This window comes from Chiloscyllium plagiosum, unplaced genomic scaffold, assembly GCF_037043375.1.
Source record: "Chiloscyllium plagiosum isolate Xiang-an unplaced genomic scaffold, Cpla_swu_hap1 HiC_scaffold_48, whole genome shotgun sequence".
Classification (NCBI taxonomy): domain Eukaryota; kingdom Metazoa; phylum Chordata; class Chondrichthyes; order Orectolobiformes; family Hemiscylliidae; genus Chiloscyllium; species Chiloscyllium plagiosum.
The window spans coordinates 5,935,953-5,960,713 of NW_028270186.1; the positions used below are offsets into that span (position 1 = coordinate 5,935,953).

Here is a 24,761-nt window from a genome sequence, read left to right on the forward strand (position 1 = left end):
AGTTGGCAAGAGTAAGATGGGCCAAATGGTCTCTTTCTTTTGCTGTTTCATTTCACGGTTCTAAGTGGCCGTTGTGTGCAGACAGAGAGAGAGAGAGAGAGGGGTACCAAGTCAATGGAAGGTGATCTTTGGTCAGAACTGAAGGAGGAGGGGAGAAACTTGGAAGGTCGAGGGGCAGGAATGAACAAAAAGGAGTCCCTGAGATAGGGTGGAGGGCAGGAGGGAATAAATCACAAATGCCTTCACCATGTAACGGCCAAGGAGAGTGCTCATAGCGGCCAGGTCCAGCTGAGGTAATCATGAACGGTTTTGTAGTAAACATCTGAATGCAATATGTCGGGAAAGGAAGGAGGGAAAAAAATACAGGAACAACCCAGCAAAGCAAAACAAAAAACCAATAAAATAAAGACAAGCTAAGGTTGTCACACCGAACACCAAATCCAGAAGGCTGTAGAATGTCAAAAGAGAAAGGCTTGGTCATTTGTTTGTATGTCCGTGTCCGTGTGTGCGTGTGCACGTGCATGTCTGTATATGTGTGTGCTCTCAGTGCCGCCTTGTGAGAGACCGAAACGAGAAACCCTCAACTTAAGGTCAGCACTCAGAAATCCAGTGTGGAATTCAGGACGAACCTCTTCACTCAGAGAATCAGGAATTTCCTTCCTTCTACGGGGAATGCCATCAGTACATCAGGATGCTTGAGAAACACTTGGACCAGAAAGGAATTGAGAGATTGGTTGACGCTGTGAAATGAACAAGGGGTGTGGATGAAGCTTAAACAGAGCACTGCCAAGTTTGGTGGAGGGGTTTGATGTTGGGGCCAGTCTGATTGAAAGGGAACACACAGTGTGTTGGGTTCCAATGCCCCAGTCACTGGTGGATTGTTTACAATGGACAAGAATCCATTCCAAGATGATAAATGAAGACAGTGTGAACTGCACGCAGAAACGCCCTTTGATTCCCATCTTGGCAATGATTCATAAAGCCCACAGGACCACATGCTCTATGGATGTCCCTTTCAACCCATGGGTCACTGGAAGGGGAGATCTGGGCTGTTGACATTCACTGCCCAAGACCAGACTACCAAAAAACAATCGACATTCAGAGAACATAGACAGATTGCTGTGATTGCAGCAAGTCTTCACGTTGGGAATAATGTCTTTGGAAACAAATCTCTCACCTTTCCAGGATGCACAGTTCACAACAGGTGAATGAACACAGGTTCTATTGCTCAGGTTGGGTGTACAATACAAGATCGAGTACTTGGCTTCAGATCCTCCAGCAGAAATTAGGACAACTGTATTGAAACACCTTCTGTTTGGCTAAGATTCCAACATCCAGTGACTCCGATTACAACACTCTCCAACTCCACCACAGGCAGAACCTCCCCTTTCTTAAAATGAGTCAGACTTTGAAGCTCAAACATCAACAACGATGCATCGAAAACAAATCTGTTTTGTTGGTGATGATTGCCCAACAAGCTTGGCCAGTTAGCAATTAGGATGTCTTTGAGTGTGCTTCTCAAAGTCCTGGAGGTTTGACCTTTGAGCTGATGGCACGTTGGGCTGGAATTGTTCAGCTCGTCAACAAGAGATGAGCTCGTGCTTTGAATCTGGCAAACGTCTTACTGCTGGCTTTGGAAAATCATCATCATCATCATCATCACAAGCCAAACGCCTTGGAAACAGAGGGCTGACTGGCATCTGACAAATTGTAATCGGAAGCTTGGAAAAAATCAAGAATGAAAAGGAACCCAAGCGCAAATCAACAGGGGAGAGTTCTTTGAGAACTGAAAATAATTGTGAGAAAGGTACTTTGTGCGCAGCACTGGGTTTGATGCAGGATTTGACTTCATGGCTTTCAGTTTTGTTTCCTGTCACTCAGAGATTCCCCAGCTGCCAACATTTCATCAGCACCTCTTTTCTGACAAACATCCATCTCAACAGAAACTGAGTGTCCCATAACCATACACATGCACTCCAGCAGGGAGTGGTGAATAGTGAAGAGGAAGGCCAACAGGTGAGGGGGTGTGTTCACTTGCATAAATGGTACTAATCTCCCACCAAGACATGGCTGAGATATTTGTATCATCCATTGTCACAGGGGAGGCGCTGGAAGACTGGAGGGTAGCTCATGTGGTGCAATTATTTCAGGAAAGCTGTAAGGAAATGCCAGGAACCTATAGTCTGATGAATCGGACATTGGTGATAGGGAAGTTGTTGGAGGGAATTCATGTGTTTGGAAAGGCAAGGACTGATTAGGGATAGTCACCATGGCTTTGTGTGTGGGAAATCATGTCTCACTAAAGATTGAGTTTTTTTGTAAAGTTGACAAAGAGGATTCATGAGGACAGAGCAGTGGATGCTGTCTACATGGTCTTCAGGAAAGTGTTCAACAAGGTTCCACACGATAGGCTGGTTAGTAAAGTTAGATCTCATGGGATCCATGGAGAGCTAGTCAATTGGATACAAAATTGGCTAGAAAGTAGCAGACAGATGGTGGTGATGGAGGGTTGTTTTACAGACGAGAGGCTTGTGACCAGTGGTGTGCCACCAGGATAGGTACTGAATCCACTGCTTTTCATCATTTATATAAAAATTATTTGGATATGAACATCGGAGGTATGGTTACTAAGTTTGCAGATGATACCAAAATAGACAGTGTAGTGGACAGATTATCTCAGATTCCAATAGGATCTTGATCAGATGGGCCAATGGGCTAAGAGACAAATGGAGTTTAACTTAGGTAAGTTTGAGGTGCTGCATTTTGGAAAGGCAAATCAGGGCAGGACTTATGCACTTAATGGTAAGGTCCTGGGAAGTGTTGCTGAACAAAGAGACCTTGGGGTGCAGGTTCATAGCTCCTTGAAAGTGGAGTTGCAGATAGACAGGGATAGTGAAGGCGGCATTTGGTATGCTTTCCTTTATTGGTCAGAGTATTGAGTACAGGAGTTGGGAGGTCATGTTACAGCTGAACAGGACATTGGTTAGGCTATTGTAGGAATACTGTGTTCAACTCTGATCTCCCTGCTTTAGGAGCATGTTGTAAAACTTGAAAGAATTCAGAGAAGATTTGTTGCCAGGGTTGGAGGATTTGAGCTACAGGGAGAGGCTGAATAGGCTGGGGCTGTTTTCCCTGGAGCGTTGGAGGCTGAGGGGTGACCTTATAGAGGTTTATAAAATCATGAGGGGCTTGGGTAGGATACATAGACAAGATTGTTTTCCTAGAGTAGGGGAATATAAAACTAAACAGTATAGTTTAAGGTGAGAGGGGACAGATTTAACAAGTTTGAGGAGTAACTGTTTCATGCAGAGGGTGTTGTGTGTATGGAATGAGCTGCCAGAGGAAGTGGTGGAGGCTGGTACAATCACGACATTTAAAAGGCATCTGGATAGGGACATGAATAGGAAGGGGATATGGGCTAAGGGTTAGCAAATGGGACTAGATTAGATTCAGACATCTGGTCAGTGCAGTTGGTCTGAAGGGTCTGTTTCTGTGCTGTATGACTCAATGCAATCAACATTGGGCACCTCCAGGGCAGGTGACCAACAGCTTGGCCAAGGAGGAATGTTAAGGAAGGAAATTCTGGAGCTCAGGCAGCTGACAAGAGTGAACATGAACAGCACAGCAGTTAAACTGGGAAACGTGCGAATCTGTAGAATGGGAGGAGGAGATTTCTAAGCAGCTTGAACACACAGAAATGTCGAGCTCAATACCACCTGACAACATCACTGTTCGGTGACCTGTCGTGACAAGATCTGGGAGTATTTGTGAATTTTATGCTGCTACCATCCTTTTACAGTGCTGTTCTCAAATACCTGCAACATATAAGCAGTCATGCATTTCTGTTTATCGTGCAGTCAACCCTCTTTCTACACTTTTATCCAACCCCTTTGTTATGGACCAGACCCCTCAACATATTTGAAGAAGGTAGCCTTGACCCGGATATTTTCTTATTTTAAAATCAGATGTGAAGTTCCATGTTTCAGATACAATGCAACTCATCAAACTCATTAATGTTCACCAAAGCAGAATTTATTTAAACAGGGTAGTTCAAATGCAAAAAAAACAAGGAATAACTTGGAATAACTATTGGGAAAGAAAAACCTAACAGAATTACCGATACATGACCTGTTACTAATTAACTGTTCCAATATAGTAACATCCCAATCACGCACCTCAAGGCAAAAGGCAAATTCAGACACTTACTCTGACATGCAGTTCTCCAGTCCAGGAGGAAAAACAACATCAAGAGAAGATTCAGAGAAAGTAACAGCTGGGAGACATTCACTGAAATGTCCAACTCTGTTGAGACCCCAAGGGCTTTTGCTTAAAACTCAACCTAAAACTGAAAGAAACTCGAAGTCCTGGTCTGAGAGAGCTGGCCCTGGCCCCGCTCCCCACCCCAGGCTGCTTCCATTGTTCCAACATTTAAAACAAAAATTGCCAAAGCCTCACAAGTTGTTTACTTTGCTACAGACAGCTCGACACCTCTGCCTCACAATTTTTCTTCAAAACAAAAGGACAAAATGAAATGAGAGCATTGAAAAACATCCTGCTGTATTTGCCCTAGTGCACTTATTAAAATACCCTTTCAGTCCATCTATGTGATTAGCCTGAGTTTCTGTCTGAGGTTGCGAGTTGTCTGGGTAAAGACGGGTCTTCCTAAGTGTATTCCCTGTTGGATTTGTTTATGACCACTTCAAATCTGTGTTCTGCAGTCCTCACCTTGGCCCCAAGTGGAAACGTCCCTTCCCTCATTCTCAACAAGAGGGGCTTGGACTCTGCCCTGCAGTCTGAAGGAGGATGGGGGAAGAGGCTGAAGGAGGCTTCCGGCTCCAGGTCTCAGCTTCACCAAGCAGGAGAAAGTTGGGAGTGGGGCTGGGGGGGGGGACCGTTGATGGCGGGAAGCTGAAAAATTGCAGAATTTGGAAGTTGCCTTCCCTCGCTAAGGCCACAGTTTTGTTTTGTCTTTTCAGGGCAAGTTGGACGCACTGTGGGTTCTACTGCGAAAAGGCTACGACCGGGTATCGATAATGAGGCCCCAACCTGGAGACAAGGTAGTGTACAACTCTGACTGGTTAGCTGGGCTTGGGATGGGGCACAACAATGGGCCAATTCCAGAAGACCACCTCTCTCTCTCTCTCCAGTTGATTGTGTAGCAGTGTCCGGGATGTGGAGGGGTTGGTAAGGTTGGGGAATGAGTAATTCTCAGCCGGGGGTTGGCAAAGGTCTGAGTGTGGTTCCCATCAATGAGGGACTCAGGAAGTGGCTGTGCTCTGTCATCAATCATGTGTTTATGTTTGATGGGGGAGCTGTGGTCACTCTTATCTGGTGGAAGATTATCATTTGCATTTCCAAATTGCCCCGCAGAAAGAAACAAAGAGAGACATTTCTTTATTCAGAAAAGAGGAAGGTCGAAGAGGGAAATAACAGAAACGAAAGATTCCCTAAAAAGTTGTAAATCAAGGGCAGTTGCAGAAAGTTTGGAATAGTGGAAGCCAAGCAGTCATGTGAGTCTAGTGTTGACTGATGATGTCAATGGAGAGAGGGAACAGCTGGTTTTCATAAGCTCAGTAAAGCTCTGCACACGGAAATTGTCAGAAACACCAACCACTATCAAGGACTTTGCTCCACAATTACTGCTCTGAAAACAAACTCAAACACACATGCCCGTCCAGGCTTTAAGTGGAAAATATGTAGTTAGTCAGCAGTTACCTATATAACTTCAGCGGGGGGGGGGGGAAGTTTGATCGCTCGATTGGAGTTTATTCCCTGAAAACCTCACCCAGGAATCCTCGCTCACTCTTCCCTCTGCCTGACAGCCTGTTCCAACTTTCCCAGAGCATTGAACTGCAGCAAAAGGAGGTCACTTATACTTCTGTGGTTTCCAACTTGCGGTTTGTCCCATTTCCAGACAAGTACCTGTGGGCAGTTTGCAGTTTTGACTGACTCAACCTCAGCTGTGTCGGAGAAACACAGAAAGCTGCCGTAAGGGGAGGCCATTCAGCCCTTCGATCCTGCTGTACCGTTCAGCAGAATTGTGACTCATTCCCTCTACCTCAATTTCTGGATATTTGACCACAATACCTTTAATGCGTCCAAATGTCTGTTTGCAGCGCTCCGAAAGCTAGTGCTTCCAGTTAAACCCGTAGGACCATAACCTGGTGTTGTGTGATTTTTAACTTTGTACATCCCAGTCCAATACCGGCATCTCCGAATCATGTCTTTTTCTTGGGGGAGAGGAAAGGAGTATGGAATGGGGCAGACCACTGACCCCCATCCCAACACCTTCTGTAGGACCAGATTCCACAGGTTTAAATGGAGACGGGCAAAGACTTAAAAGATACCGAAAAGGGGCAACTTTTTCACACAGAGGGTGGTGCGTGTGTGGAAGGAGCTGCCAGAGGAAGTGGTGGAGGCTGGTACAGTTACAGCAAAGTAGTCTTTCTGATCCCACCTCCTCGACGTCAGTGTCCAGCAAGTGCCTCAGTTGCGTTCACCTTGACTCAGCCTCTGCAACATCTTCATACTCCGACAAAGACAAATGCAAAATACTGCTTTTGCGTTTCAGCCATTATCACGTCTGCTCATTGTCACATTCCTCTGTGTGGGATCTTGGTGTGCACGAATGAGCCAGGGTGGGACTGGAATGCGTCAGCGGACTCAGAGGGAAGTGGCAGTCAAAGTTGCAGAGGGACGGGTCACAATTTTCATGCAACACACAAGAGACTCTTTGGCCCGTCAAATCTGCACCTACCCACCTAAGCACGTCCCACTGTCCAGCTTATCCCCACTTGGTCCACAGCCTCGAATGTTCGGACATTTCAGGTGCTCCTCCACGTGCCCTTTACAAGATTGTGAGGTTTCCTGCCACAACACTCCAGATTCCTATCGGCTTCTGGGTGAAAAATTATTAGGTCAAACTCACTCTCAACCTCTCTCCCTTCACCTTAAAACTGTGCCCGTCATTGTTGACCCGTAAGCCAAAGCAGACAGCTGCTTCCAATCCCCCCTGTCCATACCCTTAGCACCTTTTACAGCTCTCTCAGCCTTCCCTGCACTGAAGAAACCTGAACATATCCAGCGTCCCCTGGGTTGTGAAAATGCTGCATCCCACACACGGTCTTAGTCAGTCTCTCTCCTGAGAGAGAGAGAGAGAGAGGTGTTACACAATTCAAACATGGCGTCCTGTCACCTGAGCTACATTGGAACAACCCAAAACAGAAGGGTGAGGACAGAGAGGGCAGAATGACTGAGATAGCAATGAAACACAACCGCATATCATGAGAAGCATGGATTAGAAAGAGTTACCAGAAGGAACTTTCATGAGGAAAGTCTGCCATTAGCTCTTGAAGAACTGAAACACAAAATCTTCCTTGGCATGAGTGCAGTTGAATGAAAGTTTTATCCCCAGCAACCGGCAACCCACAAGATCTGAGTTTGCTGTTTGTTTTGAACCATGCAGGCAGTGACACTTTCAAAGGGATGGATGGGAAGGATCACATGGCAAGACTGCAGATAGAAATTTTATTCCATCACATAAAAAGTAGTGTGGTGTAAGCATTTTTAGGAGGTAGCCTGTGATCCAAACTCCATCAAACTTTCCCCATTTAACATGCAAATAGTCAGAAATCCCTGCCAGTTAGATGTTGTCACAGTAAAGGTTACCCTCTGTCTGGCCAAAGCTTACAACCTGGTGTCTTCAATGGGAGCGTCAACATGACAGTGGGACTAGGCAAGCTGGCTGCTTTTCTGCGGAGAGTGTGGTGCTGGGAAAGCACAGCAGGTCAGATAGCATCTGAGGAGCAGGAGAATCGACATTTCATGCTGCTTTCCTGTGTCTGTCTCTATCAGGTTCTTGCGGTTTGACTTGGCTGTGATGAGCAGAGATATCTTCACAAAAACCTTTTAACCTTGACGCCATCCAGGACAGAGCAGCCCCCACTTGACTGGCAGCATATCACAAACATCCACTCCCTCCCCCACCGGTGCTCAGTAGCAGCAGTGTGTACCATCTACAAGATACACTGCAGCAATTCACCAAAGATCCTCAGGCAGCACCTTCCAAACCCATGACCACTTCCATCTAGAAGGACAAGGGGCAGCAGATAAATGGGAACACCACCCACTGCAAGGTCCCCTCCGAGCCCCTCACCATCCTGACTTGGAAATATATCACCGTTCCTTCAGTGTCCCTGGGTCACAATCCTGGAAGTCCCTCCCTAAGGGCATTGTGGGTCAACCCTCAGCACATGGACTGCAGTGGCTCAAGGAGGCAGCTCACCCCCACCTTCACTAGGGGGGTAACTAGGGACGGGGTAATAAATGGTGACTAAGGCACAAGTGAATTAAAAAAAGTTAAAAAAAAGAGTCAGGGTCCCACATGTAGAAGTCTTTGACTTTTGTGGCACAAATGGGAAATGGTGGAGAAATAGTCCCAGTGAGATAGTTGAGCGTTTGTTGACTGAGGAATCTTCGGTGAGATGGTTGCTGGTGTGACAGGCCCTGGTGTTGATGGTTAGTAGTGGAGGCTGTGTTCTTTCTGGCTTGAGTTAACAGGAGCAGCAGATTCCTGCTGCCGTTGTCATGACGACGGAAAAGGTTGCTTGCCAAAACGAAGGAAGGGCTGGAGTTTGGCAGCTTTTCCTGCACCATCGACAAGGGACAGAGGCAGCGAGAGTGGTGTCTGGACTGGAGAGAGTCAACATCCAACCAAAAGGAATTGTTTTCGCTGAGAGGGCTGGAGGCTTATAATAATGCTCACTGAGACTCAAATTTGTGAAACAATTTGGAATGCAGTGCTGGAAGGCTGAATAGTTTTGCGAGGCCACATTTAAAATGATTGAGGCTGCAAGTGCAGAATTTCTCCTCTGTTCCCCACCCCCTCTTCCCGTCGTTATTAACCCCAAAGGTAATTTAATTTCCTTCTGTAACTTTCACTGCTTTGAACATTGGTGCAGAATTGCCTGCCCTGTGTCAGGTTTATTGCCTTTTGCTGACTGATTTATTGCAACCTCTCGTGGTGTGAATCCTGTCACACGATGTGAAGTCTGGAGACGACAGCAGAGGCGGGGCGTGTGTGCGGCTGTGTCAGTCTCCCCTCATACATGAGCAGACTGACTGGCCCACTTCAACACTCCGATGAGGAATCTCCTCTCTCAGAGAGCTGAGTGTCTTTGGAACTCTTTGGCACATAGAGCTGTAGGGGACAGAGTCCTTGCGGATATTGAAGGCAGAGACAGGGAGAATCTTGATCAGTCGGGGAAACAAGGGCTACGGTGAAAAGGCAGGAAAGTGGACGTGAGGAATGCTGGATCAGTCATGATCCTGTCAAATAGCAGAGCAGGCTTGAGGGGCCGAATGGCCTACTCCTGTTCCCATTTCTAATGGTCTTAAAACTACCAATGAAACCCTTCTCTATTTGTTGTTACTTCCCTCAGCTCCTAAACGCCTAGGCCAACCTTGCTCTAGCTCAGAATATGGTACCCAGTCCTGGTCTCTTTGACAATGGGCCCTTGTTGAGAATGCCTTCCCTCACCCAACGGCTTCAACCTCAAGGCTCAAGGGGCTGCGTACAACCTCTTCTGAGAAGCATCAACTCAGAGCTGGGAGCCTGGGAAGGGTTTCAAGAGAGCTTTCTAGTCCCACATGATCCGGCAACTTCAACATCCACTCCCTCTACCGCCCATGCCAAGTGTGCAGCAGTTTGTACCATCCACAAGATGTCTTGCTGCAACTCACATTGCTGTGTTTGAGTCACCCCTGGTGGTAACTTGGACCAATCCTATGGGATGGAGCATATGGAAAGTAAATGAAATTGGAGAATTCCATTGCAGGGGGGCTAGCTGTGAGCAAACGTGGATGCGTGGACTGCATGGTCTTTCTTCTTGTACAAAGGCTGGTGGGGGTGCAGGGTAGTTACACATGGTCTTTGCAGCACTCCTTGGCCTGGGTGTCTTTTTGATCAAAAATGAGGGGGAAACTGACCTCATTAATTACTGTATCCCATTGGTCTGAAGACCATGGCTAGTCTCTGAGTCCACACAATATTTTTCCCAGAATCCTGCTGTGCTCAACAGGGCAATCATGGAGAACTTCAATAGGACAGTCCTGTCATCTTATACATGGGTGAAGTGCGGTGGGGAAGGGGTGTGGCACCGCATTAAGTGATCAGCATCTCTGACTGATTTTTAAACACATCTACTGATGGACAGAGGCATTTCCCCAATGCACTGCTGAAATGTCCTCATGTCCTTAGTCAGAGTTAAGGCCCGAACAAAGGGGCTGAAATTTGGCGGCCCATTTGATCATTGCGAATATGTTTCTCAATCCCATTCTCTTGCTTTCTCCCTGTAACCCTTCATCTCCTTCCCAAACAAGGACCTGTCTATCTCGGTCTTAAATACACTCAGTGACTTGGCCTCCACATCCCTCTGTGGCAATGAGTCCCACAGATTCCCCACCCTCTGGCTGAAGAAATTTCCCCTCATCTCGGTTTAAAAGGGTTGTCCCTTCACTCTGAGGCTGTGCCCTCAGGTCGGAATCTCTCCTCATCAGGGAAACATGTCCATTCTACTGGAAGTTTCAATCAGATCCCCCCCCCGTCCCCATCCTGCTAAATTCCATCAAGTACAGAGCCACAGTCCGCCTCATATGACGAGCCTTTCATCCACAGGATCATTCTCATAAGCCTCCTCTGCAGCTCCTCCAATGCCAGCACATCCTTCCTTCGATACGGGGCCCAAAACTGTTCACATTATTTCAAATGTGGTCTGGCCAGAGCCTTATACAGCTTGAGCAGTGTACCCCTGTTCTTGCATCCCTCGTCCTCTGGATGTTATTCTGGAGCAGGTGGGACTGGAACCCAAGCCTCAGAGGGAGGGACACTACCACTGCACCACAAGAGCAGTCTGGACAAGCACCTTCACTGCTGCTTCCAATTGGTTTTGTTCACTGTGAAGGACCCCGTGGACATTCCTCTCTCAAAGCCAACTCTCACATCAAAATTCTCTGCTGCATCACTTGGACTGCATTTCCAAAGAACTTCACTCTCCACGAACTGCTCTTTCTTTCTTGGGACAGGCAGTTCCATAAGTTGGCATCTACTCCAACAGGATTTCTGGAATCCCATTCCACTCAGGTCCTCAGGGAATTGCAATCTGAAACACTCACTTTTGTTTCTCTCTCTCTCTCTCTCTCACTCTCTCTCTCTCTGCAGCGCTTGGTGCTTTAGTTTCACATTTCCGTCCTACCTCTGTAGCCTCTCCTTCTGCAGAGGGTAGGTCAAGAGCAGTAAACACTCTGTGCACTGCGAGCAATGCTGTGGTTTTTTTCCTGGGTTTCTTGCCAAACAAAAAAAAAACTCACCATCACAACTGGAAAGAGTTAACTTTGGGGTGGTGTTGGTTTTGTGTGTTTAAGCAGTTCCTTACCAAGCCTGACTTTCACCCTCATTCCCCGACTTGTTGCAAAGCACTTGCCTAGATTTGTTTGAACTGACCTGGAGTGAGATGTTCACAAATCCCCCACATTGTTAGTACCTCAGCCTTCCTCTGCACTTCAAGAATTTGAGCTGGTTATAAACCACGTTGTGTTAAATTACTGATCATCCATTCACCAAAGCAGGAGGTGATCTGTCCCCCAAAACTATTCATCCAGATTTCATAGGCCATTCCAAATTCCAGTTTTGTTCTTTAACTCTCTGAAGCACCAGCATTTTTCCCCCAAAATACTTACAATCAAACTGTTCAGAGATCTGACAGAACACCTCTGGAGCAGGGACAGCATCTTAACCCTAGCTTTTTAACCCCTCCAAGAACAATGCAGACAGTATCCCTCAGAAACACCTCTCCCCCCGCCCCCTTTCGCCCATGCTCTTTATTCAATTCAAAAATCCATCAGAGAACCACCCAATCAGACATCAGCTCTTTAACAACTTGTGAAGAGGTAAATGTGCTCTCTCTCGGCTCTGATTTATCCTTAAAGGGGCCACTGTTTACAATGCCATCAGTTCACGCCCTGATCTCAAGAAGACACCATAGTCTGTTCCTCCCAACCCCACCCCACGTTAACATCATAGCGAAGGTACACAGCATTGCTATCCATGGGATTGAATGGAAGTACAGGGGATGACAGGGAAAGGACAGGAATGTATGCATGAGGAAAGATGGATCGGCCATGATCCGATTGAATGGAGAAGCAGCCTTGATAGCCTCCTCCTGTTCTGCTTTGCTGTGGTGCTATCGATACTCCCAAATGGATAGATTCCTTTTCCGCAAAGTGGTTTCACTGAGTGGTGTCTACAGCTAAGCACTGAAAGGAGCATTGAGAGGAACAATGTTTCCATCTGGTAGCCCTCTGGACACACTCATCATGTCACTGAATACAACAGGCATAGGCGAGATTGCAGGGCCAACCGTGTTGTGCAAGATTTGGCCGCAGGTTGGTCAGAAAGCTTGGTCAGGGACTTGCACAACCCTCCTGTATACCCGAGGGCAGGAACACCAAGATTTGTGAAGGAGGGTGTCCCTGACTTTCATCCTCACCACCGGGTCATAAAGCTTGGTTAGAGACGTCATTTTCAAGAGGATCAGTGGGATTCTTTACCACAGAGGGTCATTGGGGATATTCAAGGCTGAGATAATCAGGAAGGGCGTGGAGAAAGGGCAGGAAAATGGCTTTGAGGATGAGTGGGCCAAACATGACCTTATTGAATGGCAAAGTGGACTTGATCGGCTGAATGGTCATCTGCTTCTGCTCCCATGTCTTATGGTCGGAGTGCCAGGGACATTCTCCCCGTGTCTGCGTGGGTTTCCTCCCACAGTCCAAAGACGTGCAGGTCAGGTGGATTGGCCAAGGGAAATTACCCATAGTGTGAGGTGCATTAGTCAGAGGGAAATGGGTCTGGGTGGGTTACTCTTCGGAGGGTCGGTGTAGACTTGTTGGGCTGAAGGGCCTGTTTCCACACTGTAAGGAATCTAATCTACAGTCACATCTGAAAAGAGGAAACACCTCAGACAGAGGAAGTAACGTGAGGGAATGCTCCCAGTGGTGAGGATGGAAGTCAGGGACACCCTCCTTCACAAATCTTGGTGTTCCTGCCCTCGGGTCCACTGGAGTCTTGTGCAAACCCCTGGCTATTTTAATCTACTGCCTCAGGCACACCTCTGACAGGGAAATTGAAACTGGATCTGGTGCCCTGGAGTGGGAAACCTGGGGGCGTTCTCTGCTGCTGAGAAAGCGGATGAGGGCAAACATGGAATATTTTCAAGCAGGAGTTAGATATCGTTCATGGGGCTGAAGGCATCAAAGAGTTGCCTGGCGATGTAGGGAGTGCACTGAAGGCTTACCAGACTGCTTCCTGGGACAGGAGGACTAATGCATGAAGAGAGGCTGGATCAGTTCGTACTGCATTGACTGGAGTTTACAGAATAGGGGGGATCAGGGTGGGAATCTCATAGAAAGCTGTAAAATTCGGACAGGACAAGGCAGGGTAAACACAGGAAGGACATTCCCGATAACTGGGGTGGAGGGGGGGGGGGGTCTTTCCTCAGAGAGTTCCTGAGGGCAGGCTTGCTTCTGTGCCAGTTTGCTGGGTGGTGTGATCTGCAGACATGCCTGGGGGCTCGGGATTGGGGGAGGCTGAGGAAGATCGGGTGACCTGTTCTCTCTCTCTCTCTCTCTCTCTATCCTGACATCTCAACTTGCCCTCTTCTGTGTTCCTGGTGACGCCTCTGCTGCGTATTCCCGGATGGACCTCGGAAGCCGAGTGCCATCAGGGGCCAGCGGGAACGTTGGATCCCACCACCCCCCCCCCGCCTCAAGGAGCGGGGCTCCTTCCAAGATGCCCAAGCTCCGAGGAGGGCAATTGCTTCGGGAACCTGGTACTCTGTACTCGGTGATGCTGCTGGAGAGTGACCTGGTGCCTTGGGCTGCTCTTTGCTTGTCTTCAGATTTGGAGGTTCCTGAGAAGGTACCAGTTGTAGGTTGTCCACTTTGACCTGTCTGTCCATGGTGTGCTTTGTCCCATGGAACAGGAGTCCAGCCAGTGGCTCCCCAGGCTGATACACTCCACACATTTACCCTTGTGATCAAATGCAAAGGGAGGCTGGGGGGGGTGGGGGGCAAGGACGGAGCTCCAACAGAGTGAATCCCAATGGCCCCTAACTGACACTGAGGTGCTGCTGAGTGAGTCACGGTAGCAGCAGCAGCTGATCAGTACCTGGAGGAGATATTCTCCACAAGCTGAAGGAACAGCAGAGAGCTGTGTGCTGGGCAGGGATGGGGGACCTGCAGCTGTGTGAGAAGGAAGCAGCAAGACAAGGCAGGTGGTGCTAACTCCCAGCGTCCCCTCAGCCACTGCAGCACTCTGATCAGAGCAACCACTCACCTACCATCAGAACCGGCCCGAGCATACCATCGCCCTCGCTCCGTGCTGCTGGAGAAAGTGAGGGCCGCAGAAGCTGCAGATCAGATTCGGAGAGTGTGGTGCTGGAAAAGCACAGTCGGTCAGGCTGCATCCGAGGAGCAGGAGAGTCGACGTTTCGGGCATCAGACCTTCATCAGGATGTAGGGCCTTTGCTCCTCGAATGCTGCCTGACCTGCTGTGCTTTTCCAGCGCCACACTCTCTGACTCCCTCCTATGGGAAGGATGTTGTGAAACTTGAAAGGGTTCAGCAAAGATTTACAAGGATGTTGCCAGGGTTGGAGGATCTGAGCTACAGGGAGAGGCTGAACAGGCTGGGGCTGTTTTCCCTGGAGCGTCGGAGGCTGAGGGGTGACCTTATAGAGGTTTATAAAATTGTGAGGGGCATGGACAGGGTAAATGGACCAAGTCCTTTCCCTGGGGTGGGGGAGTCCAGAACTAGAGGGCATAGGTTTAGGGTGAGAGGGGAAAGATATAAAAGAGACCTAAGGGGCAAACTTTTCATGTAGAGGGTGGTACGGGCTGCCAGAGGAAGTGGTGGAGGCTGGTACAATTTTTAACATTTAAAAAGGCAACTGGATGGGTATATGAATAGGAAGGGTTTAGAGTGGTGTGGGCCAAGGGCTGGCAGATGGGACTAGATTAGGTTGGGATATCTGGTCGACATGGACTGAAGTGTGTGTCTGTGCTGTAGATCGCGATGACTCTCTGCTCCCTTTCTTTGTTGCTTGAAGATCTGCTTTGCCTCTGTCACAGTCTTAGCACTAATGTCCCACTCGGAGGCATCATACCTGCTGTTTCTTACCATACCCAGCCCGCCTTTCCCCTGGGGAACCCCTACAAAACGATGAAACAAAGACAATGGGCTGGGGGGTGAGGGCTTGGTCTATCTTCATTGAAGGTACAGGGAGGGCTTTTCATTGATAAATCAGCCAGTGAAAGTTCTCACAGTCAAATGTGAGTGGCTCCATTTTTCTGGGTTTTAGTCACTTTTTATACTTACAATTTGAACTCTGTGAGCTGGGCAGTATCCTGACCCTTTGCATTATGAATGCAGTGACATTAACATCCCCACACCACAATCTTTGCCCCCCCAGCCCTTTTCCCTGACTGACAAACTAGTTAATTAATGAACATCAGCCAGCACTTGGTGGGAGGTGGGGGGAGAGGGGGTGATCCTCCAAGCTGTGTGTTTCTTTGTTCATTGAAAACATTAACGGGACAGGGCCCATGGGGCAGTGCTTTGAAGAAGTGGCCAATTTGAATGCAGGGACAGGAAAGGGGTTATTGGCCAATCAGAGAGAGAACGCAGCCTGTCTGCCTTTAATGGGGCCCATCTGGAACACATTAGCTGGCATGGGTTTGCTGTTTCATGTTGTCAGGAATCAACACCTTTGGATTCCCGAGTCCTTAAAGGAACCTCTCCCCCTGTAAAGCGATTGTCTTCAGCGGGAGTCACAGATTGTCTCCTGGGTCTCATTGAGACTTGCGCCTGAAGTGCACCCATCACCTCTTACCGGGTTGTGGTGGAATGCACCATTCGGGCATCACCAAGACATACCACTCTGTCAACGTTACCTGGGCTCCAGCATTGGTGCTGGGGCCTGAACGAGCGGGGTGCTAGTGAGATTGGTCAGAGAACCCAAGTGAAGCTTATCTCAAAGTGGGGAGCATCCCACCGCATCTCACAGAATTGCGACAGAGCCAGAAGAGGCCATTTGGCCCATTGAGTCCACACTGACCCATGCAAAGAACAGTGCACCAAGACTGCCCTGTGTTGGCTGAACACCGCAGTGGGCTTGTTACTGGGCATTAGCAAGTCGCCACTGACAGGGGGAGTTGACCACCTACTTATACTGTGGGGGGGCATTCCATAGGCTGCACTGACCCAGGGGGCAAACCCCCCGAACTGGGCTGGCACTGTGGCCCGGGGTTAGAGGACATCCCACAGCGCACCCACCCTGACCAGGGTCTGTCTGCAGTGTTGCCGATCAGGAATGGGTGGCTCCGGACTGCCAGTACCAGTCTGGCCTGTTAAAGGTGGCGTCAGTGCCAGGGATGCTGGTCCATTCCCAAATATTCCAGCAGTGTCCGGAAATAGTATGGCAGGAAATCTCACTTGGCCTTGCGGTGAAAATCTCACCACAAAATCCTGAGCCAGTCAGGCAAAAGTAAACTCTGCAAGACTCGGCCTCCAGGCACCTCTCAGTCGAGGTTGTGGATTGAAGATGTCCCCACAGCTGGAATGAAGGCACAGTTTAAGGTTCTGTGAAAGGTTGAAGGGGACCAGTGTGGGGTATGAGGGTAGAACACCACACACGTGATTAAGACCCCTGTCACACTCTTCAGGTACCTTTGGTAGGTCATTGGCTTGGCGTGCTCGAGACATCCAGTGGCAAAGCATCAGTGGTTCGTGACCTCTTTGTTTCTCATTGTCCTCAAGTGACTTCCAAACATGGAAAGCTACCCACTTGGACTGATGATTATAACCTCAAGACTCCTAAAGCCAGTGGTCACACCAGTGGAAACCCCATTGACCGGCTGGGAGTGGGAGGAGGCAAGGGAATGGGTTCACTACGTCACAGAGGCATGGAATGGGTGACAGCAGGGAAGGAGGAAATTGGCCCATCAAGTTTCTGTTGGCTCTCTGCCAAACCACTGTAGCTAGACCTGCCCCTGCCCTTTGTATACTGTAAACCTGTGCTTGGTCTTCTCTCTCTCTCTCTCTCTGTGTCTGTCGAGGTGCTTCTCCAATTCCCTTCTGAAAGTCACAATTGGATTCGCCTTGACCACACTCTTGAAGCCCTCCCGATCCTAACCACTGATCGCTCACACTTGGTGCCTTTGCCAATCACCTTGGATCGGTGCCATCTGCTTCTCGGTCAGGGGGAACAGTTTCTCCCCACCTACTTGGCCCACCTCTCCTTGTGATTTTGAACACCTCCATCAGAGCTCCTCGCAATCCTTCTCTTCCCCCAAGGGGAGGAGCTCCATCTTGGCCAACCTTAACGTCAAGCCCCTCATCCCTTTGGCCCACCATGTCCATGCTGACCTACAAACACCAAGCAACCCTAATCCCATTTCCCTGCACTTGGTGTATTGCCTATTTTAAGTGATGATCCAGCTGCTTCTTCAATGTTGTGAGAGTCTCTGACCACCCCCACCCTCTCAGGCAGCACATTCCATGTATACTCTGCTCTGTGTCCTCACCTTCCAACCTTCTTGAAGGGTGCTAGCCCACTTTGGACCCACTCTTCCAACTGAGGCTGATGCAGTGTTGTGGAAACATTCACCACAATTCCCTGACTGTTGCACTCTGCTTTGTAACTTCAAGGTTATGCAGCCATTGGCGTAGGCGGCTTAATCTCCATCAATCATTGCACTGTGCCAAACAATCCCCAGAGGAATTGAACTCGTGTGGAAGATATCTAAGTTCAGCATTAGCAGATCTGCTATGGTGTTGGTCTGTTTTACATAGACCAGTCAGTGGGATCTTGCCAGGAGTAGTTCCCTTATTCTGCTGCCCCACTGGAACCGAAATATCTCTTGCAGGCCACAATGTTCACTTACTTTAAACTTTTGCTCAAATTAACTTTAGATTTGGAAAGGAAAGGCCTGTGTGTATGTTGCAACCTCCTTGACGACAGGATGCCCTGTGGATGGTTTACAGTCAGTGAGGTGGTCTTTGGAGTGTAGCCACTCTTTCAGCACACAGAGGAGGGTCAGGCAGCTGGTTTGGGATACAGACCGACGCCAATAGCATGGGTTCAGTTCCTGGGTGCGCTGATGTTGCTGCAAAGGTCACGTCTTCTCAACCTCACCCCCTCAGTTAGAGACATAGTGACCCTCAGGTTAAATCACTAGCCATCATCTGTGAGGAGAGAGCAGTCCCCTGGGTCTATGGTGACTTTATCAGTGAGACTATAATCTCGAACTGAGTTTGACATTATTGAAGTTAGGAAAATTAAACTCTCCTCCTCAAGTGACAACACATCTTTCACGGGTGGGGAGAAACAGGAAACCAACTGGTGCACAGGAAGATTCCACAAATGCCGGCATGATCCACATTTGACCCAGACACGAAGGATCACTCAGGAAGACAAAAGCAAGATAACCTAGAGGCCGGGAAATACTCAGCAGGTCGGGCGGTGTCTGTGTGGAGAGAGAGAGAGATGAAATAGGTTTTTCAGGTCTGGGTTCAGTCACTGACACAAGCCATGGACCCTGTTTATCTCTCTCCGTCAGTGCTGTCTGACTAGGGATGACCATCCTTCAGGATTGTGTCTCAGGATCTTCCAGGTTCACCTGAGAGTGCAGACAGACCTTCCGTTTGAAAAGCTCCCCCTGGCACTGCGGACAGTGCAGCACTCCCACAGGATGGCTGGAAATCCTTGTGCTGCATTCCCTGGAGTGGCACTTGAACAGCGAGGTGGGAGAGTGCCTATGAGCTCCTTTGCCAGTGTGGACCAGACACTGTCACAGACACACAAAGCTATGTCTTTGTGACGTTGCTGCTGCATTCACTGGATTCGTCGCTGCAGTTTCTAAGTTGACCCTTGACACTTCCTGGTATTTGTTTTCCCTGGACAGCTGCGTCTCACTTTAACAATGGATCCTGAGCGTCTGGGAGCTTGGCTACAAACACTGAATGGTCTCGACTCTGATTCCTCCTCGATTGTTTCATTCTTCCACTTCAACCCGAGTGGACGAATGTCAGGGCCTAACGAGACTTTCGATCAACCAGACAGAGATTTGGTGGCATCCTGGGATCAAGTCAGATCCCAGCTGGAAGCCTGGGAACAGTTTTGGTCCCCTTATCCTAGGACAGTTGACTGACATTGGAGGCAGTCCAGAGAAGGTACCCTTGGCTGATCCCAGGGATGGAGGGACTGCCTTAGAAGAGAAGTAAAGACTCGCTCTTAACAGGGAAGGGAATTTGGGGAGGAGTGAGAACTCTGAGCCCAAGGAAAGGATATGAAGCAGCTGTTAGCAAAACACATGGGCAGTATGTGCATTTTCTTGCAGCAGAACTATGAATATTTTGGACAGAATGGGGGTAGAAAGTTTGTACATTTGCCAAACTAAACAGCATTGTGACTTAAGTTCTCTGGTTGACATCTGGTTTTATCCTTTGAGAGGTGAAATTGAACAGCTTTGACTGATGGGTCCTAACTCAAAAACTTCATTCTTCCAAATATTCTACTCCCCGAATGTCTCCCCTTTCAACCGTCGAAGTGTTACTCCTGGAATGAGTGGGTTGACCCAGTCTGTCATGTTTTCGAGCACATGAACTGTGTCCTTGCTTGGAGATGTAAGGCCAAGGAAGGGAGCACTCCCACGGAACAGATGGCTGGGATTGGCAAGCTCTTCCCCTCTGAGAGGTGCGGATGTTGCTCAGGACCAGGTCAATGGCGGGTGTTTCGCTGGGAAACCAGTTATCTAACCTTGCAGCCACTTGTCACTAGTTCTGCCTCACTGAGGGTGTGAGAAAGGGTAAGGGTCACGCAAGGTGGTCAACTTACAACAGCTTCCGCCCAGGCTGTAGGAACAGCCCAAGACTCTCAGTCAGTGCATGAGGCAGTTTGTCAGAGGAGAGGTCTCCACACGAAGCTGCTGCTGTCTCCAACCCCCAAGATGTGGTTTCCTTTTCAGTGCTGGGAATTCATCAGGGTGTTGATATCAGGCAGGCCTTTGGAGATCGGAGCAACGATGGATGCAACCTTGAAGGTTGACTGCCTACCTGTACTTGTTGACTCCATTCTTACTTCGGAAAGGCAGGTGTCACAAAGACAAGAAACGCCGTAATGGGTTGGTGTAAATTACTGCAGATGCTGGAATCTATACTGAAACAAAACTGCTGGCGATCTCATCGGGTCCGGCAGCATCCATGGAGAGAGAGCAAGTTAGGTGACACTTCATCATGCCTCATATCGATCACTGAAAAAAATCCATCTGGTTGAGTGAAACCCTTTACGGATAGAAATCTGCTCTCCTTACCTGGTCTGGCCTACACGTGACTCCAGACCACACAAGTCTCTGGTTAACTCTTGTCAGCCTTCTGGGCAACTAGGGATGGTCAATAATACTGACCCAGCTGATAACCCTCACATGCTTTGAAAGAATATGAATGGAGATTTTGAGCTTGATTGGCCATCAGATTTGTGCCTGTGAATTATTGCTGTGATATCGTGTTCAGTGGGACATTTCAGGCACTCCACTCTTGAAAGAGATTTCACTTCCCCTGCAATCAATCGCAGCAATCCAGTTTTGTTGCCTCTGATTCTCAAGTTTGCAATTTTCTAAAACTCTGAATATGTGTCTCCATCCTCCAAAACGTTGACTGACAGATAATCTACAGCTTGCTCAAAGGAGACCCCAGAGGTCACATGCCCACACCAGGGCTTTGTCCCGGGATTGTTCTGTAGATCCAGAAGGAGCCCAACAGGGCTGGTCAACATCAATTGAGACTTCCTGGCTTTCCCATTGCGGGATCCTACTGCCCCACTTTGAATGAGGGAGAAAATCAGGGGAACAGCAAGGAAATTTGAGGGCAGGTTTTCCAAAGACCATTTGTGAGGTGATGCCAAATTGACTTGTGGTGGGCTGCGGGAGTCGCCAATGTTCCCAGCTCCTCCAAAAGGCTGGACCAAGTAATGCTGAGCAGAGCTGGATCTGATGACTTCAGGGCCATGGCTGTGTGCTGGTTCCACTCAATGCTGTTTTATTGAAAACATTACCTTGCCTCCAGCGGCTGCTTGGCAAGATCTTGGAGATTCCCTGCTCAGCCACCCCCCTCATCGCCTTTCAGAAGTCACCTCTTTGTGAAATCACCTCAAAGGATGGAGTCAACAAGCACAGGCAGACCGTCAACCTTCAAGGTTGCATTCATCGTTGCTCCGATCTTCAAAGGCCTGCCTGATATCAACACCCTGATGAATTCCCAGCACTGAAAAGGAAGCCACATCTTTGGGGGTTGGAGACAGCAGCAGCTTCGTGTGGAGACCTCTCCTCTGACAAACTGCCTCATGCACTGACTGAGAGTCTTGGGCTGTTCCTACAGCCTGGGCGAGAGTGGCTGTAAGTTGACCAGCTTGTGGTCTCCACTGCATTTTCCCCTTGTCAAAGTCCTTCATGCCGGGGCTTGACATTTCATTGCTGACCTGCAAAGCCCATTCTGAACGTTACTGCTTATTTCCTGTTGTTGCATACATCCTGAATGGCCCACAGATGACCCAGTGGAGGTTCTCAAGATGATCTGAGGGGGTTCCCATTGATTGTACAACAGGCGGTTGACACAGAAGCAGACATCATAGAGCTTAGGATCATGAGGGGAGAGAATAAGAAACGCTAGGCGCTGGAAGAGTTGACTTGTGAAAGATGGTTATGGAGCTCTCAGTCATAAATTGACGAGGAAATTGAGCGGTTACTGAGGTTGTGGAACTTACAGGGTTAATAACGAAGAGCAAGGATGAGGCACTCCACGCAGAGCTAGCACAGCCACTTTGGGCTGAATGGCCTCATCCTGTCTAGGGTGCCAGGATTGAGGCTTTCATTTCCCATGTCCGGAGCAGCTCAGAAAGAATGAGAACGACTGGGTATGTAGCTCGGGGTGAAGCAAGAGAGGTGCTGTCTGTGGTGGAGCATCTGGTGCTGAGCAGCTAGAGCCCCCTCCTGTGGAAAGAGCCCCTCAGGCACATTCCTTCATTGGCACTGACAGCAGCAGCACAGCTGTACACAGCCTCAGCAGCTTGGTGGCTGGAAACACTGGCCACCTTCCCAATGGATGACGCTACCAACCACTGCCACCCTGCTCCGTGGGTGAGGTGGTCTCCCGATGGAGCAACAACATCGACGCGGCTGTGCCCCCCCCCCCACCTCCCCCCTTCAACCCTCCAGGGATCAGAAAGGAATCTGCTCGCTGAGGGGTGGAGCTGGGCTCTCTCTCTCATTTCCGACTGCGTGGTGGTTGGGTGTTTTCATTTGGGTTCAGTGTGTGCATCTGTTTGCAGAGCAGAAAACCTTCAATGGGCCGGGGGGGCACGGGGGCCCCCCCCCCCCAGTTCCATTCAGACAAAGGAAAGGAATCTCAGTGTTTCTCGCTGACCTGGCAGATTTGTCTCTGTTGAGCATCTGATCGAACTGCCTGCAGTCAGTCAGTCAGTCAGGGTCTTGCTTTAATTACTGTCTGACTGTTGCCTACATACACTGCACTGAGACTCATTGAAAACTCCACTCCAGCACCACCCGAACAAAGCTCTTGAGCAGCAGCCAACTGTACTGCACTGTACTGGCTTTAACTCTGTTTTACCCGGCTTGGAAACAGCTTTACCACAATCAAATGCTATCCCCCTCCACGCTTCACTTCAGCTCTGACTGAGAGTCAACTAGACTCGAAATGTTAGCTTGCTGTCTCTCCACGGATGCTGTCTGAGCCGCTATGATCTCCAGCATCTTTTGTTTCCAGAATCTCGAGTTGTGTCTTTCACGACATGCAGGCATTACTGGTGTTTACTGCCGGTCACAAATTGCTTCTTGAGAAGGTGGTGTTGAGCTCCTTCCTGTGGGTAGACCCACAATACTGTTTGGGAGGGAATGACAGGATTTTGACCCCGTCGATTTGAAGGAGAGGCGATACATCACCGAGACGGAGGACAGTGTGCAACATGGAGGGTATTTTGCAGGGGGTGCTGTCCTCATGTATGTGCTGCCCTTGTCTTTCCAGCTGGTGGTGGTGGTCATTGCAGACATCCGGACCCTGTCTTGGATGACCACCTGTGTTAGAGAGTCATAGTCAGAGAATGCAGCATAGAAACAGGCCGTTCGGCCCACCACATCTATGCTGCCCAAAAATACCAAACTGTACTAATCTGATTTCCATGTACTCGGTCCATAGTCCTGGCATTTTAAGTATTCATCCAGATATGTGGTAAATGTTGTGAGAGTACCTGTGTCCACCATCCTCTCAAGAGACACATCCATTATTCAATTCCAAACCTGTATAATCTTCTGTCTTGAATACTCTGGGGACATCTGTCACTCCTTCATGTCGAGCTGAAACGATAATGGATGAGCCACAATGGGAGAAGGAAGATTGGCTAAGGGATGGATGCAGTGCTAGTGGAGGTAATGACATGGAGGATGTTTCAAACAGTGTGAGATAAAAGCAGCATTGTGCTGAAATAACAGTGCCATGCACAGATATGTCTGAAACATTAAGGTCAGTAATGTGGGCATGGTGGAACAATTCTGAAATGGTCACCACCATCTGTGACACTGAGGCATCCTGTGGCCAGATGCAGCAAGACCTGGACTATATTCAGGCTTGTTATACAAGTGTTATCCAGGCAATGACCATCTCCCTGTGACATTCAATGGAAATTCCTGTTGCTGAACATCCCACAATCAACGACCTAGTAGCCACCAGTGACAAGAAAACAAACTGAACTGGGCACATAAATACTGTGGCTGCAAGTGAGGTCAGAGACGAGGAATCCTGCAGTTGGTTATTCACCTCCTGACTCCCCAAAGCCTGTCCACCATCGACAGGGCACAAGTCAGGAGTGGGATGGAATACTCCCCACTCACCTGGATGGGGTAGCTCTAACACTCAAGAAGCTTGACTTGAACCAGGACAAAGCAGCTCTTTCAACATTCACTGCCTTCAGCACTGGTGCACAGTTGCAGCAGTATGTACCATCTACATGATGCACTGCAGCAACACCCCAAGGGTCTTTTGACAGCACCTTCCAAACCTGCAACCTCTACCATCTACTCGAACAAGAGCACAGGTTCCACAGGGACACCACCACCTGCATGTTCCCCTCCCAGCCACTCACCATCCTGACCTGGGACCACAACTGCTGTTCCTCTATTGGGTTAAAATCCTGAAACTCTGTCCCAAGTAGCGTTATGGTATGCTTGCAACACGAGGACTGCTGAGGTTCAAGAAAGCAGCTTATTACTGTTGTGGTTGAAATGAGGTCAGCCAGCTATATGTCATAGGATCTGAGTTCCCTGATTGGGTCTGTTAACCTGGTCCAATCAGGGAGCCCTGGCTGACTGATAGAAACCAGAGCTCAGTCTGAGAGCTGGCTCTGACAAGGAATGCCAGAGTCTGGGACTTTCTACATGTAAAGAAAGGGTGACTTGGTGATGGGATACTGGACTGTTTGGAGTTACTTCAACCATCACCTTCTCTAGCGCAGTCGGTGATAGGTAACAAATGCTGACCGAGCTAGTGATGTCTACGTCCCATGACCGAGTGATTACAAAGTGATCATGTGATTGTGCAGGTGATGCAGAGACATCGAACCAACTAACTAAATCTCAGGTATAA

General features: G+C 48.8%; 1 protein-coding gene across 2 annotated transcripts in view; it reads left to right on the forward strand.

The window, feature by feature from the left end:
• The window catches only part of LOC122543053 (anthrax toxin receptor 1-like), a 143,971-nt gene that overhangs the window by 109,642 nt on the left and 9,568 nt on the right, over nucleotides 1–24,761 (forward strand). For both annotated transcript variants that reach the window (XM_043681251.2, XM_043681250.2), the window contains one exon: nucleotides 4,977–5,057. In XM_043681251.2, coding sequence (XP_043537186.1) covers nucleotides 4,977–5,057 — 81 coding nt within the window. The remainder of the gene's footprint in view (nucleotides 1–4,976; nucleotides 5,058–24,761) is intronic.